The sequence below is a fragment of the Perognathus longimembris genome, chromosome 2, assembly GCF_023159225.1.
Source record: "Perognathus longimembris pacificus isolate PPM17 chromosome 2, ASM2315922v1, whole genome shotgun sequence".
Classification (NCBI taxonomy): Eukaryota; Metazoa; Chordata; class Mammalia; order Rodentia; family Heteromyidae; genus Perognathus; species Perognathus longimembris.
This window is the reverse complement of record NC_063162.1, coordinates 127,265,857-127,282,047: the sequence shown is the minus strand read 5'-3', so window position 1 is coordinate 127,282,047 and position 16,191 is coordinate 127,265,857. Positions and strand designations below refer to the sequence as shown.

The 16,191-nt window shown below is 38.9% G+C and overlaps 1 protein-coding gene across 4 annotated transcripts in view; it reads right to left on the bottom strand.

Annotated features, from left to right (window-relative positions):
• Positions 1 to 16,191, bottom strand: part of St7 (suppression of tumorigenicity 7) — a 204,289-nt gene that overhangs the window by 8,709 nt on the left and 179,389 nt on the right. For all 4 annotated transcript variants that reach the window (XM_048340111.1, XM_048340110.1, XM_048340112.1 and 1 more), the window contains 2 exons: positions 12,689 to 12,839; positions 1,606 to 1,698 (listed from right to left, as the gene is read on the bottom strand). In XM_048340111.1, the coding sequence (XP_048196068.1) occupies positions 1,606 to 1,698; positions 12,689 to 12,839 (244 nt within the window). The remainder of the gene's footprint in view (positions 1 to 1,605; positions 1,699 to 12,688; positions 12,840 to 16,191) is intronic.

The window sequence follows — 16,191 nt, the reverse complement described above, 5'->3', positions numbered from 1 at the left end:
CTTTTAGGATTCCAGGGTGGAATGACGCTCAGGGCCTAATGTGGCCACGATGATACTGTGTACATGTAAGACACAGGCAGCATTTACAGCAGCCAATCCTGTTCATATCCTCACCCTCAAAACTTCACCCCAAAGAAGCTTCTGGAGGGTGATCAGACTTGGATTGTGGTATTTAATTAAACAAACAGCCATCATTTTCTTTTTCAGGCTTATAAAGATGATCTGTATAACATTTAAAATTTTTCTATCTTGTTCTAATAGCTAATCTGTTCCTCTGAAATTTTAACTGGATTCAATTAAAACATTGGGGGGAAAAAACCCCACTAAACTTTTCTGGAAAACTCTCTTACCAGACAACTGAAACCTCAAGAATGGTAACATTTTAGCTCCTCCTGAAGGAAGAGTCAGAAGGTATATCATGGGGCACATATGGGGATTTCTGAAATAAAATATATGTCACTTGAAGCACCAGGCTCTTTTGACACTAAAACTCAGAATAAGTTCTCATGGTTCCCAAAGTAACACAACTCACAGTGGTGCTGGTTAGTGAGGAGGTCAGCCAGGTAACTCGAGTTAGGCCAATCTGACAACAGCAATTCAGCTTTTCACCTAGAGCTCCCTTGTTGGAGATTGATGACTGGCTCAATAAACACAGGCATTTGAAAATTTACTATGCAACCTAACACTCCAAAGTTATGCTACTCCTCAGGGGAAAATATTGATATGTGTTATAAGTATGAGGTATTGATATTGCCGGGACTGGTAAGAGGGTGAGAGTAGTAGGCAAGAGGAGAATGAAGAGAGAATAATCAAAACTTAAAACTTATCATCCATGGGGGAAAATATGACTTAACTCAGGGCCACATGAAGAGCCTGGACATGATCCACACACACAGTAGGATTTGAAAATAACTATTTAGCTTTTATTGTCAAAACAATCTTGTATTACAGTAAACCAAAATAATACTTCCCACATGTGGTATGGCCATTAGGCTGCTGGCCTGCAAGGTACTCCAGGGCAGGGTTTTCCAACTGGGTGCTGATACACAATGCTGAGGCTGCACATGTCAGCCAACTCACTCTATGCAGCCCACAAGATGCTCACGGGAAACCCTCAGGCCAAGAACATTGCATCACCAGGGAGAGCACACTGCCCTGACCCACTCCTTGTGTTGCTCTCCCACTCGTGACTCATGTGCAGCTCCCTATGAAGTCAACACTTCCTCTATACCCCAGCCTGTGCATAACACAGCTGACCTGCTACAGTCCAGGCAGAAACCTCCATGATGGCCCAGCCCAGTAAGTACCACATACTAGCACTCTCTGTGCTCAGACCCATCTGTACATGATGCCTCTTCTAAGTTTCAGTCCTTTGGCATCTGTCCCTTTGATGAATGTGGATGGACTCGGAGAAACAGGAAGCCCAACCCACTCAAATAATTCACTTTGATACATCTGCTATCAAACAAGGCCAGGGCTTGGGAGAAAAATAATAAAAGAGAAAGGACATTATAAACATTTATCATTCCAACCTCTTTCCATTCCCACCTTTAGTTACTTCACTCTCCCCGGCTGAAGAGAAGACAATAGAGGAGTAAGACTTACAGGGAAGCAGTTCTCGGTCTGCTGTTTCTGTACAGATTGGATATGGATAAAATAGATGCCCCTTTTCCAAGGGATAAGGGATCATCCGAAAAGCTGAAAAGAAAAGACAGTATGTTAGAGGCTTAGTGTTTGTCTCAGAACTCTCAACTTCATAAAAAAGGCGGGGGGGTGAAATGGGAAACACTCTTACATGGGAAGCAAGACTCGCTCAAACTCTGAGTCACTGTACCAGATAAAATGTCAGAGGTACATTATGATGTATTACTCACACATTAATATCACATCATATATTCTGGGCAAAGCTCACAAAACTGGGTGGGGATAGAGGTGCAGAGGGGTAGGGAAGCCATCAATACCAATGCCTAGGGGCTCATCATCCATAAAACATTATAAAAATGTTCTAAGCACTAATTCAATATAGCTCGGCCAATGGTAATAACACAAACCTGGTTGGAAATGCTTCTTTAAGAAGCAAATGTGGATTGACTTGTTGGAGCCTGTTACAAATGTACAAATATCAAAGGTATTCTAGCATGTCTATTTTAAAATAATATGCCTAAGTGGATTAGAATTCCAACCAGGACAGATAAAAATGAAAATTGAAAAGCATACAACTTGAGAAATATTCTTAAACTTTATGAAACATTTAAATCTTCAGTATCAATTGGGGGGAAATGAATCTGGAGAGATTGATTATCTGTATTTTGATGATGTCAGGCCACCTAAATAATGCCTTTGTGGCATCAGATGACATTAGGCCCCACACTGAATTATAACTTTCCAATCAATCCATCCTTCCCCATTATCGAGTGTGTTATTCTCCCTGTTACAATGTCATCAGCATGTAAGTCTCACTGTTCCTATGAACAGGGTTCACGGAGGCAATTTTTCTTCAACAGATGTCCTCTTACCCAAAGCACACTGTAGATGCAGAACATAAAGGGATACCCTACTCCAGGAATACCAGAGAACAATCACTGCCTGAGCTGTCAATGAGGGAAGGTAGCAATATGCAGCAACATTCTTCATTTCAAATGCTGCATTTTAAGGAATCCTAGCTACATCCTGAGCTGCATAATTACTGAAGCCTTCTCAAAACGCTGTCAATGTACATATTTATCTTTAGCATGCTTATTTCAAACAGGCATCAGAAACAAAGAATGTTCTCCCTCACAAGAAATGACAAGGTCCCATTGTAACCAGCATCAGTGCACATATGGTATTTATTCTGGTGTCTGAATATTATTTAAAAGTAAAAACATTATGTATGTGATTCCAGCATTTGGAATGCAGTCAATCTGCACCACTGTGGTATCACTCTGAGGTTACAGCACATTGCCACGGAGAATATAAATCACTATAAATGTGGGATTAGAGCAGAGCCAGTTTGCTGGCAGTTTGCTGAGGTAAAAATGTTATCAATTTTCCTCTCAAAGCAGAAACCTCTTAAACAGAGATTAAAACATTAAAAACACCCCAGACTTTAACTCTTCTTAAAATGAAGGGCTCTCCCTAGTTCAGTCAGACCTTTTTATTTTACACAAGATGACTTTTGCCCATTAGTACAAGCAAGAATCAAAGATTTGAAGAAACCAGTATCTTTCTTGACACAGCTAGACTTCCAAGAAAATGAAAAAGAAAACAACAATACACACATGTGCGCGGGCGCACACACAGACAGACAGACAGACAGACACACACACACACACACACACACACACACACATCAAGAAAACAAACAAAAGGCCAAAAGGAAGAAAAAAATGTCAGCAATTTTATAGCATCAAAATCTCTTCTGGAAAGCACTGACTTTACATTGAAATTACAGTATGACAGGATTTTAGTAGCATTTTTCACAAATGGTAGCTTCTCAGAAAGCATCCCAAAAGTGTGGCAAAATCTATACTGAAGTTTCCCTTTTTTTCCTCTTAAATCCAGATTCTCCACATGTAACCAGATGCTATAATTAAAGTATCTGTTTATATAGTATAAATAAACCTTCAGTTTTCAAAGTTGATATAAATCTGAATACTATGTTTTATTCAAAATTGAAGTCAGTACACACGTCAGGAAACAATTTCTAATGAAACATAGGAGTGCATAATCTTGAGTGTTCAGCCATAGAAATCTAATGGTTGATGTCTTAAGTCGTGTTAACTTTTCTTTTCCTCTCCTATTTGCCATGCATGCAGAATTTTGAGCAACAATTTAGTCTTTTTTCTTCTAATTGTTTCTCTGCCTTTTGGAGCAATGGTAGATACACTGACTACATAGAATTTTTAAAAGAAAATGTATGCATGCACATTCCTCCTGCACTGCCTTCCTACCCCCTGATTGTAAAGACACTTATGGCACCCTGAAGATCTCTTTTTCATATCAATTGTCATTTACACTGAATGCTTAAAAAATATCAAGGCTCTTGGCTTCACTTAAAAAAAAACAGCAAATACAATTTCTGCTTGCAATTCCATCCTTTGCCCACCCTGCTGTGCAGGGTCCAACAAAGTATGCAATAAGAAAGGGAAGAGGCACTGTATCTGCCTTGCCAGCTTCACTCCCACCTCCTGGTCCCACTCACAGCAGGTGGGCAGTGGCTCCATGATAGCCTTGTGGCTTTAGTCAATGTCCAGAGATTATGCAAGTGCAAGACTGTTATATCACTGTTGTGATTACTTTCAACATGCGATGTGAAACCATAGCTTCTATTGTTGATGATCCTTTTGTATCCCCTTCCTGTGGTTGTACCTGCACTATCTGTGTATCTTATCTGAGTACATTGGAAACCTTGTATACAGGTATTAGAACTAGGAAACTGAAAGGGAATACCAAAACAGAGAGACACAGGATAAAAAAAGACAAACAATTACGAAAGCAATACTTGCAAAACTGTTTAGTGTAAATCTACTGAACAACTCATGGGGGGAAAGGGAAAGGGGGAGGGGGGAGGGGGGAATGAGGGAGGAGGTAACAAACAGTACAAGAAATTGTATCCAATGCCTAATGTATGAAACTAACTGCTCTGTATATCAGTTTGACAATAAAAAAAAAAAAAGAACACACGGATTCAGGGGTTCAAAGAAGGAGAGATAAAGGTCATTTGGACATAGCTACATGCCTATAAAGATAAATGAAATCCTTTAAAAAAAATCCACATTTCAAAAATGAAACACCAGAAGTGGGTACTTGAAAGGGGTAGGGTAAGATTCAGAGGAAAAGGGTAGGTGAATCAAATGACAAAGAGAAGTGGGGGGGGGGGGCGCATACAGTCAGGAATCCAATATAGAGCCTACAAAATTAAGAAGAGTGAGGGAAGGGGTAGATAGGAAAGAGATGGGTGAGAATGTTGAAAGCGGTGACCTTGATCAAGATATATTGTATTCATAAACTGCCTTGTTAAATGACAACTCCTCTGTACAACTAAAGATAATAATTTTTAAAAAGGAAAAAAATCCACATTTCAGAGAAATTAAAAAATATCCATGTATTTGGTTAAAACAAGAAATCTTGGCTATGCAGAATTAGAAACTGTCATATAAGTGACACTTCATTTCTCTCTTTCCTTTGTGTGCCATCCCCTCTCCCACTTGATTGTAGTTGTGTGTCTGCTAAAAGATCTAAATGAAAGTGATATTTAGTTACTGAACACATTCTACTTTCCACAATCAAGTCGAGGCATGATCCTACCATTTTCTCCATTCTGTAATGAGACACATTTCCTGAGTTCCCAATCTCTCAATGCTGACCCCCTGGGAGGCTGTCCAACAGCACCCACAAAGGAAAAGAACCACAGAACAGATAGAGGACACCCTTAACATAGACAGGATGGAAGATAGGTTTTGAAATTTCAACCAGGTTGCCTTCTAAAGAGGATCTCAAGGAACTTAGTAGAGATAATCTGTAATATAACTGAGTTTGAACCCCTGCTGTACCTACTACCATTAACATCACTAAGTGCTTCCATTTGTAATAAAGGATACTACAGCACTCCAGGATGATCAGAAAAGGTTAGCTTCTCTTTCCCATTCTTCCTTCTCCACCAAGTCAAAAGTTCCTATACTCTCTGCCATGTTGCACTGTATAAGTAAAAATTCTGTGTGTGTTAACAAGTGTAAATGGTAGAACAGAAAATAATAATGAAAATGTTAATTTTATATTCTATGTCTGACTGCCATGTTCATAACAGCCATGAATGACAACAATTTTTCATGATGCATTTCTGTACAAAAAAATAAAAAAGAGGAAAATCCAAAAGTCAAAAAGCCATTTTTTTTCATTCACATTCTTTCAATAATTAGAAGTGAAAGAGGGCTGGGGATATAGCCTAGTGGCAAGAGTGCCTGCCTCGGATACACGAGGCCCTAGGTTCGATTCCCCAGCACCACATATACAGAAAACGGCCAGAAGCGGCGCTGTGGCTCAAGTGGCAGAGTGCTAGCCTTGAGCGGGAAGAAGCCAGGGACAGTGCTCAGGCCCTGAGTCCAAGGCCCAGGACTGGCCAAAAAAAAAAAAAAAAAAGAAGTGAAAGGAAGCAGTCTTGGGAAAATCATTACTTCCTTGGGGTGACTTTAATGATGTCCCATTCTAATTTCTCCTTGTGTACTACACCTCCTCTACCTTGGATCTGTTTGTATCTTTGTTAAAGGGTGTAAGTGAAACTTAGATTTAGTTATTAAATGAATTACACACTCCACAATTGAGTGTGAAGCATGAAATGCTAGAGTTTTACAGAGAGATATAGTTGCTAGTGTGATCCTCAATACTCTGTTCTTCTGTTGAAATGTACTACCTATATCCACATGCACAAACCCATATATACATGCCTATAGATGTACATATATATGTGTGTATGTAAGCATAAATGAATGTATGTATATACATACATAGATATGTATGTTTGTCAATAAACTTTTCTGGGAATCCATAAACACAATGGCAGCAACAAAGGAGAGACTCAATATTAGTTAGAAAAAGAATAAACAGGTTCACATACAGTCAGGAAGACACAGTATTTTCCCTTGAAAAATTGAGGTGAAGTCAAGGTCAATGGCCCGCTCTGCCTATAGTCCCAGCTACTACAGAGGTTAAGGCAAGAGGATCATTTGAGTCTCAGTTAGGGGCCAGCCTGGGCACCATTGAGACACTCGATCTCTCAAGAAGAGCATAAACAAAGAAAGCCTCAGGTATATCCAAACTATAATCAGTTATCAAGATTGAATGAATTCAGTATCAACCTGGCTCTAAAGGGCAATAAGGGGGGATGGGGGGTCTCCTTGCCACACCTGGAACCTGGCTGTCAGGGAAGGTGCTTCATAGGATCTCTGCTTTCTCTCAAATTATAGAATGTAAGCTTGTATCTGTTGAAGGGGGTGGGGTGGACTCCTTTTTCTGTAGTCCAAAAGGTGCCAGCTTTATGGAGGAAAGGTTTAGTTAGAGGAAGTGCCCTAGGAACCACATCTCACAGTGAGGGGCATTTGCCATTTAGGTTCAAAGAGAATAAATTAGAATCACAATCTCATCCTATGCTTCAACAATGGACCATTTTCCCCTCTCAAAGGAAACACTGCTTTAGTCCTCCTAAGAAACAGCACCTTCAAATCTTATACATTATTTAGTGGATTCTTTGGGGGAAAGAAAGAAAATAGAGTCTTACTTGGTCAGGTAGAAAAAAATATGAACAAAGAAAGGCTAAGTGATTTACCCCATGGCATACTTCTGATATATAGAACTAGAAATGTAAAGTTCACTGTTATGGTCAGCAGACAGCCCTGCTTTAATAAAATAAACAGCATAAAAATAAAGCCTTGAAAAGAATCAAGATGGGAGAGAGACAGGCACAGTAATATAGGTAAAACAGAAGATGTGCCATTTCAAACAGAGCCTCATAAAGTGTGGTAACATTGTAAATAAGACTCAGTTGAAATGAGACCTTTCATTCAAATCATACTTGCAGTTGTGTGTGTGTGTGTGTGTGTGTGTGTGTTTGTATATGTGAGGATAACCAGAGCCTGCAATGTTTAAATAAGTATAACTCAGATAAGGTGGCAGTGTACAATAACCCAAGAGTCTTATAAAGTGGAACTTTCCCCATTTCTTAATTATCTTAACTTTGAGGAACTATTGTGTAATTTCATGGGCTGGGACAGTAATGAATCAAACATTTTGGAGACTTTTGAAATGCTGATGTACTTGTGGTTGAGGAGTCAGTGCCCTTCTTCCCGCTCCTCCTGTAACTACCATATGTTTCAAACCCAACCAATCTCTGTTGTGCATCAGCTAGACTTTGGGGTCTTATAAAAGGAAATGAGAGGATTTTTTTCCCAACTTATTTGATGGAAAACCTACTTACTTACACAGGAGAACTAATTCTCTAGCATAATAGATTCATTAAAACAAACGAGAAAAAGAAGTAGAGCTACCTCTACCCCTAACACTTTAGATAGGTCTAAGATTTTGTTTCAAATCTTCAAACGATAACCTAATAATCAGTTTTGACCCAGAACCTGGAGAAATTAGATACTGCTACATTTCTCTCTAAATTCTTTTTCAAGTGAAAAAAGGCAATTGGGTGGGAGTCTGGGAATCGCATTAAATTTCTAAAAGAAAAAAGTTATTCAGGAGAAAAGCTAAACAATGAGGCTGGAGATGTCAAAAGGCACCACCCAGTGGTGCACTGGGAGAAGTACAGCCTCTTCTGCTCGGGCCCAAGGCCTGGAGACTTCCTGAGTGGGAGCTTCCCCATCTTCCTGGAAGCTACTAACCCAGGGCTTGGCAGGGTGTGGCATTTGGTATCTATCACCAGAGCTTTTCAGTTTCCAAGAATTAAGTACTTGACTCAGAATTAGAATCTATTCTCGTTTAAAAAATACAGAGCTGTGAATCTCTTTTTAATTTAATTTATAATGGGCACAAATCCGGAAGTGATGTTAAAAGATTTCAAACTACTGCCTGGAGTTGGAATGATACATTTTTCTCCTAAATTGTATGACAGGTTTATAGCTTTTTTAGTAGAAAAGACCAAAGTCATTTCTAAAGAAATATATTAGTTCTAAATACTCATACATAATAGTATAGATACACAAACACATTTATGCTTGTTGGAAATACATGTGCATATTATAGGATATGTCAAATAAATACAAAGTGAAAAAAATGATGCTCTCAAGTGAGTAGTAGCCACACAAATCAGCTAAGTATAATGATTTTCAGTCTCCTTGTTTATAATACATATATTACTTATCTTATAGAATTTATTTCATTCTATATGGAAATGTTTAAGGCAATATTAGAAAACAAAATATATAATTTTAGACAAAATGGTTAAATTTCCTTTCCTCCTGGCACTAGGGACTAAACTCAGCATCACACAAGCACTCTACCCTTTGCCCCTAGACTTTTTATTTTGTCGGTCATGGGGCTTTAACTCTGGGCCTGGGCACTGTCCCTGAGTTCTTCAGCTTAAGGCTATCTCTCTACCACTTGAACCACAGTGCCACTTCTGGTTAATTGGAGATAAGAGTCTCACAGACTTTCCTGCCTGGGGCTGGCTTTGAATCGTGATCTTCAGATCTCAGCCTCATGAGTAGCTAGGGTTACAGGTGTGAGCCACCAGTGCCCAGCTCTCTTTTTATTTTTATTTTGTTTCCAATACAGTCTTTCTACATTTGCCCAAGCTAGCCTTGAACTCAATATCACCAATTTTCCTCTTGAGTAGCTAGGATTATAGGTGTGTGTTAGCATACTCAGCTAAAAATGGTTAACTTTCTAAACACCAGAATAGGAACGGCTGTAATAAGTACTTTCTAGCTTACAAGTAGTAATGTAATTTGAAATTGTAGACATCTAAGCAAGTGTTTCTTTACCATGAATCTGCTCAGCGCAATGAAGAAAAAGTGAACTTGGTATACCTCCTTAATCTCCCAACATGGCACTCATCACAATGATTCTGTTTCTCCTGAAAAGTTGAGATGTTCATTTTTGTCCTGTCTAACTCAGAATATTACCAGAGGGAGTAAGTGAAGAGCTGTAAATGCCAAGACCAAAATTCACATGACTGTACTACAAGAACACACTTCAAGGTTCCTGGCAATCTCAAGCATTTTGTGTATCAGTGGCACTCTCCTGGATCTCTTCTAAAACAATGTCACAATTCTCTTTGGAAACTGAATGGTAGTGGCTGGTTTTAGGTGGCATCACAACTACCTGATTTTTATAGGAATTGTTTACTGTGAAGATCAAATGTCAAATTTCCCTTTCCTGTAGGTATCTGATTTCCTTAACATGTATTTTGTCTGTTTGACTGTCTGTAGGCTTGAACTCTGGGTGCTGACCCTGAGCCGTTTTTTGCTCAAGGCTAGTGCTAGCAGTCTACCACTTGAGCCACAGGTCCACTTTTTTTTGTAGTTAAGTGGAGGTAAGAATCTCACAGACTTACCTGCTCACACTGGCTTTGAATCATGATCTCAACTTCCTGAGTAGCTAGGATTACAGGTGTGAGCCACTGGCGCCTGGTTTAACATGCTGTTTTGTATCTAAAATGTCATCTTCTTCAAACCTAATAAAGCATTTTGCCAATGTAATTGGAAGTAATTAATTTCCCCAATACAACTACTCTCTCTGCTTTTGCACCTCCTTTTGCTGCTTCACATTCTTCATGTTGCTTCAGTCCCATTCTCAGTCCCATTATCCTTACCAGTTGATCCAGAGCGCCTCACTAATACTTGACTACTAACTTCCAAACAATTGCCAGTTATCTCCTTTGGAGATTTAAAATTTGTATGGTGATATAATTCCTAAACACTAAATATCAATTATCTTTTGCCTTATTCCTTTTTGAGGCCTAAATATGGGATTGGAGCCTATCACTTGGATTTAATTGGTAAGTTTCTCTTCAAGATGCCAATCTACAAATGTTACTTGATAAGCCAATTTGTCTTTTTAATTTTTCCTAACTACCACTAGAGGAGGCTTCCCATGATCATTCCTTCTATGCTTTGGGGGCTCTTTTGCATAAATAAAATTTTCTGTCTCATTCAGGTAGAATACCTTGTATGCAACAACGAGCTCAAGTGAGAGATCATGCACAGGCTCCTATCCTCTGAGCACAATTTACATATCCAAATACAGTTGCTGGTGCTGAACAAGACATCTGGGTATGCTTTCATTCCTACTAAGTAAAGGTGGGAGCACTGGTCACACACTTTCAAGTTTCAGTTGTAAACTATAAAAAATAAATCCACTGTCAATTCCTTACAAAATAATTTCCAATCAACTTGAGTCCCATCTCTGTCAACTTATTTTTTCCCATCCCATTTTCCTCCCTCCTCCCGTTACCACCTTTCCTGCAACAAGTTGAATTCTTACTGCATGATAGAAGGACAAGAACAGAAAGGAACTGAGCTTATCTAATGAAGGAAGCAGAAAAGATAAACTGGGTGAAAGGATTAAAAAGATACTTGTTTGTGAAGTTGATCAGAGTAGGGGTGAAGTAGGAAAAAAATATCAGACGACTCCAATATTCATTATTTTATTTTCCCATGAAAGGAAAAAAAAACCACCAAGCAACATGTTGTTCTTGGCTTTGCTTCAATTAAATATTAGCAGATTTCAATGCCCACATTGGACAATAATCCATAGTCTTGGGTCTTTTTTTCTTAGTCTACACTCCTCCAAATGCCAAATGCCCCCACTTGCCATTTATTCACAGTGTCCTGGCTTATATGACTGTCACAGTTCTTCAAGGCTTGTTCAAGTCTCATCATCTGACTTATAAGGTTACCCCTGACTGTTCCACCTCATTGGCCTCTCCTTTCTGAATATCACCAGGCAGCTACCACATACTGCCAGTTGCCCCTAGAAACCAGACCACATCATTTTCTGTGAAAATAGCACATTTCACTCACCATTACAGTCTCCTCTCTTATCACAGAATGACAGAAACCTAGAGAGCATTCGCTTACTTTTATGTTTCTCTACATCTGTCCAACAATTACAATATTGCTATGCCTCCTACCAAACACTATGGTACAGTTCAATAGCCGCTGCCTTAATTTTGATATACACCTGTCAAACTTTTGTAGATAGTTAACCTCATTCCAATACAGGATAACTGTGACTACTCTCAATCTAGCCAATAAGACGTGGAATTAGTGTCTAGCACAAAGCCTCATCTCATGCCAAAGATCCTTATGGGCAAAGAGTTGTGGCTGTTCTGCAAAAAGGGCTTTCAGGGTAGGAGAGTGTTCCTTAGAGAACTTCATATGCACCCCCTTTCCTGAATAAATGTGTCTTTCCAAGCTGTGACTGGGATATCACCACAGTAACATCCACCAAAGTAGGGAGCCGGAGTGTCAAGTAATTAACCACCTTAGTGATGTGCCTTACAGGAAATAAGAGCTAGATATATCCTCATTGTACATCATGAACATTAAGGTAAATTCAGTTTAAGTATTTTTTTTGTTTGTAAAAATTGTTTAGCAAGTTGGGTGCCAGTGGCTCACACCTGTAATACTAGCTACTCAGGAGGCTGAGATCTGAGAATCATGTTTCGGAAGCTAGCGCAGGCAGAAAAGTCCATTAGACTCTTATCTCCAATAATCTACTCAGAAAATGCTGAAAGTAGTACTGTGGTTTGAGTGGTGGAGTGCTAGCCTTGAGTACAAAGAAGCTCAGGGACAGTGCCCAGACCCCAAGTTCAAGCCCCAGGACAAGAAAAAAAAATGTAGCAGTCCACAAAGGCTCACATCTATAACTCTAGCTATCAGGAAGGTGGAGGATTGCAGTTCAAAGACAGCCCAGGCCAAAAAAGAAGTTTCCATCTCAACAAGAAAAGCTGTGTGTAGTGGTTCACACCTGTCATTCCAGCTCTGTGGAAGATGGAGTATGAGGAGGTTAATGGTGGGGACAGCCTGGGGGAAAAGTGTACATCTTATCTGGTAAATAGAATCAGAGCCAAAAAAGGAGGAGGCCTCCTCTTTGGGCATAGTTCCAGTGGTAGAGCACCCACCTAGCAAGCATAAAGCCCTGAGTTCTGAGTTCAAACCACAGCATTGTTCCCCCAAATGTTTGAAGAAAGAAAATTACTTACTGCCTTCCCACGTACAATGCAAAAGATTCAAAGCCCCTTCTACTCTCTTCCAGTGCGCAAGATGGAAGAATGCATATGCTATTGCTTCACTGTCTCCTCTCTTCAAGATGTGTTCTGGGGGTAGGATTAAGCTTTTCATTTCTAGTAGGTACTAAAATAAAAAAGGCAGGAAACGTGTTAAGACATAGTGATTTGGAATTCAATATTGAAATACGCTGATTTTCCCAAAACCAACATTTATAAGCGTTTCATCAAACTCCATGACTACATTTGAAGGCAATTACTAAAACATCCAGCAATTCAAAGTTTGCTGACAGTACTAGTTTCCTTTAGTAGGATCAGAGGTTTGTAGGCCAAAATATTCTAATTAAAGACATAAATATTGACTCAAGCAGCAGAAAGGAAAATGTAGAGGATATTACCATTTAACTTTGTAACCAAAATTAAAAATTATAAAATGGACACATGACGATCAAGAAGTCATATGTTTAAACCAACTGCACTAGACAACTGTTACTACTTTTTTTTTCTATACAAATCAATCAAGGAGAAAGACTTTAGCATGGAAAAAGAGACACGTAGAGCTGCCTTCGACATGGGAAGGAGAGTGTGGTACTCTGAACAGAAGAAGATGCAAGGGAAGGAGCAGTACCAATTCCAAATGGCAATGCCCTTTTAGACTCCTCAAGACTGGTTGGGTCTCAACTTACACGTCTTCTTTCCTCCTTTCCACAAAGTTACGGTGGTACAGAGCAAGAATGGGTATTTTTTCTGGAGACTACGCAAACACTACATTTCCATTTTCATTATTTTATGTGCACTGTGGAATAGAAATGGAAGAAAATGTAGAATATTCTCCTGGTGTTCTAGTCCTTATTATCTCTCTTCCCAAATCCATCCTCAATAAATAACGTGCACACACCACCAATAACAAAAAATGGGGTCACAATCATTCATGTAAAACTTCTTCAAGGGCTGGGAATATGGCCTAGTGGCAAGAGTGCTTGCCTCCTACACATGAAGCTCTCGGTTCGATTCCCCAGCACCACATGTATGGAAAACGGCCAGAAGGGGCGCTGTGGCTCAGGTGGCAGCGTGCTAGCCTTGAGCGGGAAGAAGCCAGGGATGGTGCTCAGGCCCTGAGTCCAAGGCCCAGGACTGGCCAAAAAAAAAAAAAAAAAAAAAAAAAAACTTCTTTAAAATGGAAATTATCAGACCAGAGAAGGAAGTGTGCAATTAGAAGATGAACATAACAAAAGAAGTTCTGTAAGTAGAGATGTTCAAAACAATAATGTCAAAGAGATGATCCCTGGTGTCTATCAGTAGAAACTTATGAAAGACAGTGACAGATGAAAGCATTTTGGTACATAGAATGGAGATTGTGATAGTCTCATCATCTAGCTGAGGATTTACATCCTTCAGTGTGACCCAATTGCCCTTAAACATGGGTCTCTTGCTGTCAAGCTTGGGGGCAGGGTGTATATGGCACAATGGAAAGTGGGAGGATACATTCAGGCCTTTTGATTCTAAATCTCTGGCCTCAAAGAGGAAGAGGAAGAAAGTAGGGGAGAGGACCCAGAGAGCAGTGACAGACATCACACTTTTGGGGACGCTGGGAAAGAAAGCCCCCCGCCCACCTCCCACCCACCCAGAAAGAGACCTCAATAGAAGGACTTCTTTCCAGACTGGTCTATGAAAGCTGTTTGTTATTTTGATGGTAACTCTTCAAACACAAATTACAAAAAAACCTTTTGGCCACTTGGCTTTTTGAGTCTACAAGCTACTTTTTTCCTTCTCTATCTTGTTTTACAATAGTATAGGATGAAAACCTTCTGGGAAAAATAATGACAGAAAATTACCTGGTAGGTTATATTTATGATGATATCAGCTATAATATAAATAGAAAAAGTGAGTTTTATGGTGAGGGAATCCTGGCTATCCTTTGTGAAGCCTTAATAGAAGCCATTATAATGGACATAAAAGCCAGTGAAAGTCTTAAAAACTCCAAGGCTATAAATCATGAGAAAGATATATAACTTGTAAAGTACTATGAGCCATATTATTTTAGAGCAAGTTTGAAAAATGGTCATTTGTTATTCTTAGCAATCATTGAGAAAATTGATGAGAAAGAAAATTTCTTGTCCAAAGGCAACTCCAGAAAGATTTTAATCTGAGTTTCTAGTAATTATTCATAGCTATCCTTCCTATCAAACAGAGCTATCAAGAAGACAAAAATTCATTTAAAATCATTTTTTACCACCAGAATACCTATATATACCTTAAAAATAATAGTACACATGTATGAGACAGATAGTTTAACTCAGCCTGTAAGCTGTGGAATACATGTGGCTTCAAGGGTTATCTGTAGTCCTGAATGTAGGCTGTTTGGTAAAGTTTTATTTTTTCCTCTAAGTCATAAGTCTTCTCTGTTATATATACATTATATATATACACATACATACATATGCATGCACAAATAAAATGTGCACATATATGTATATGTATATATACGTGTATATACGTATATACATATATGTATACATATATGTATATGTATATACATATGTCATCCATGTCTTTTCTCAGCTGAATCATAAGAACCTCAAGAGCATGAGATTTGTAATCTTCATCTCTTTCCTACTCCTGCAGTACACCTTGCATATCAAAGTACTGCATATACATTACATAGACTGATATGTATATAAAGTTGAATTAAATTAAAAATGTACTTCTCAAGACACTCTCAAATGGGCATCCCTGCTGTTGACAGTATCATGAAACTAACCAAAGAAATTCACTCAGGAAACAGCTCTGCCTTCTTATTGTATCTATTTTAGAAATAGATACGTGTATAAAGGAAATTTATGTTCCCTTGTAAGTTTCAAAGAGAATGTTGCCCCTAATCAAATGACGAAGGCTAATAACAACAATGTGTTATGTTTTTGGCCTTGCTTAAAATGACTGGCAAGATCAGTTCTCAACATGTGCAACATTTAAATTAGAAAAGCATGGAACAACATTTCATGTACTACTTGTCAAAAGAAAAATAAATGGAAGAGGGCAGATCCTTATCCACAAATATGCAGAAATCAATTAGCCTGTAAATCCTAGAACATGTTTTGCCTGTCTATATTAGTGACTTGGCCTCTATTAGCCAAATCAGCATTATATGCTATCTTGCCTGTGTCCTACAGCTAACTTCTCAGATTCTCAATCAGACTAATTGGGGCATAGGGCTTATAAAGGTTTCAGAAGTCGCTTTACAAAAATGTACTTGTCAGAATCTAGTTCCTTATGCCCCAAAGAAGAGTTGATAAAGTCAAGATATTCAAAGAGGGGCAGAGAGATGTTGTCTCTGTGTGAGTACTTTCTACACAAAAGGTATGGAGCAAAGGCTGGCTCACCGATAAGGAAAGTTGAACTACATACTTGGCGCATCTAAGGCTACTCTAGGTGACTACTGAGATCTCCTAAGGTTCTAAATTTCCATAATAATCTGAGAA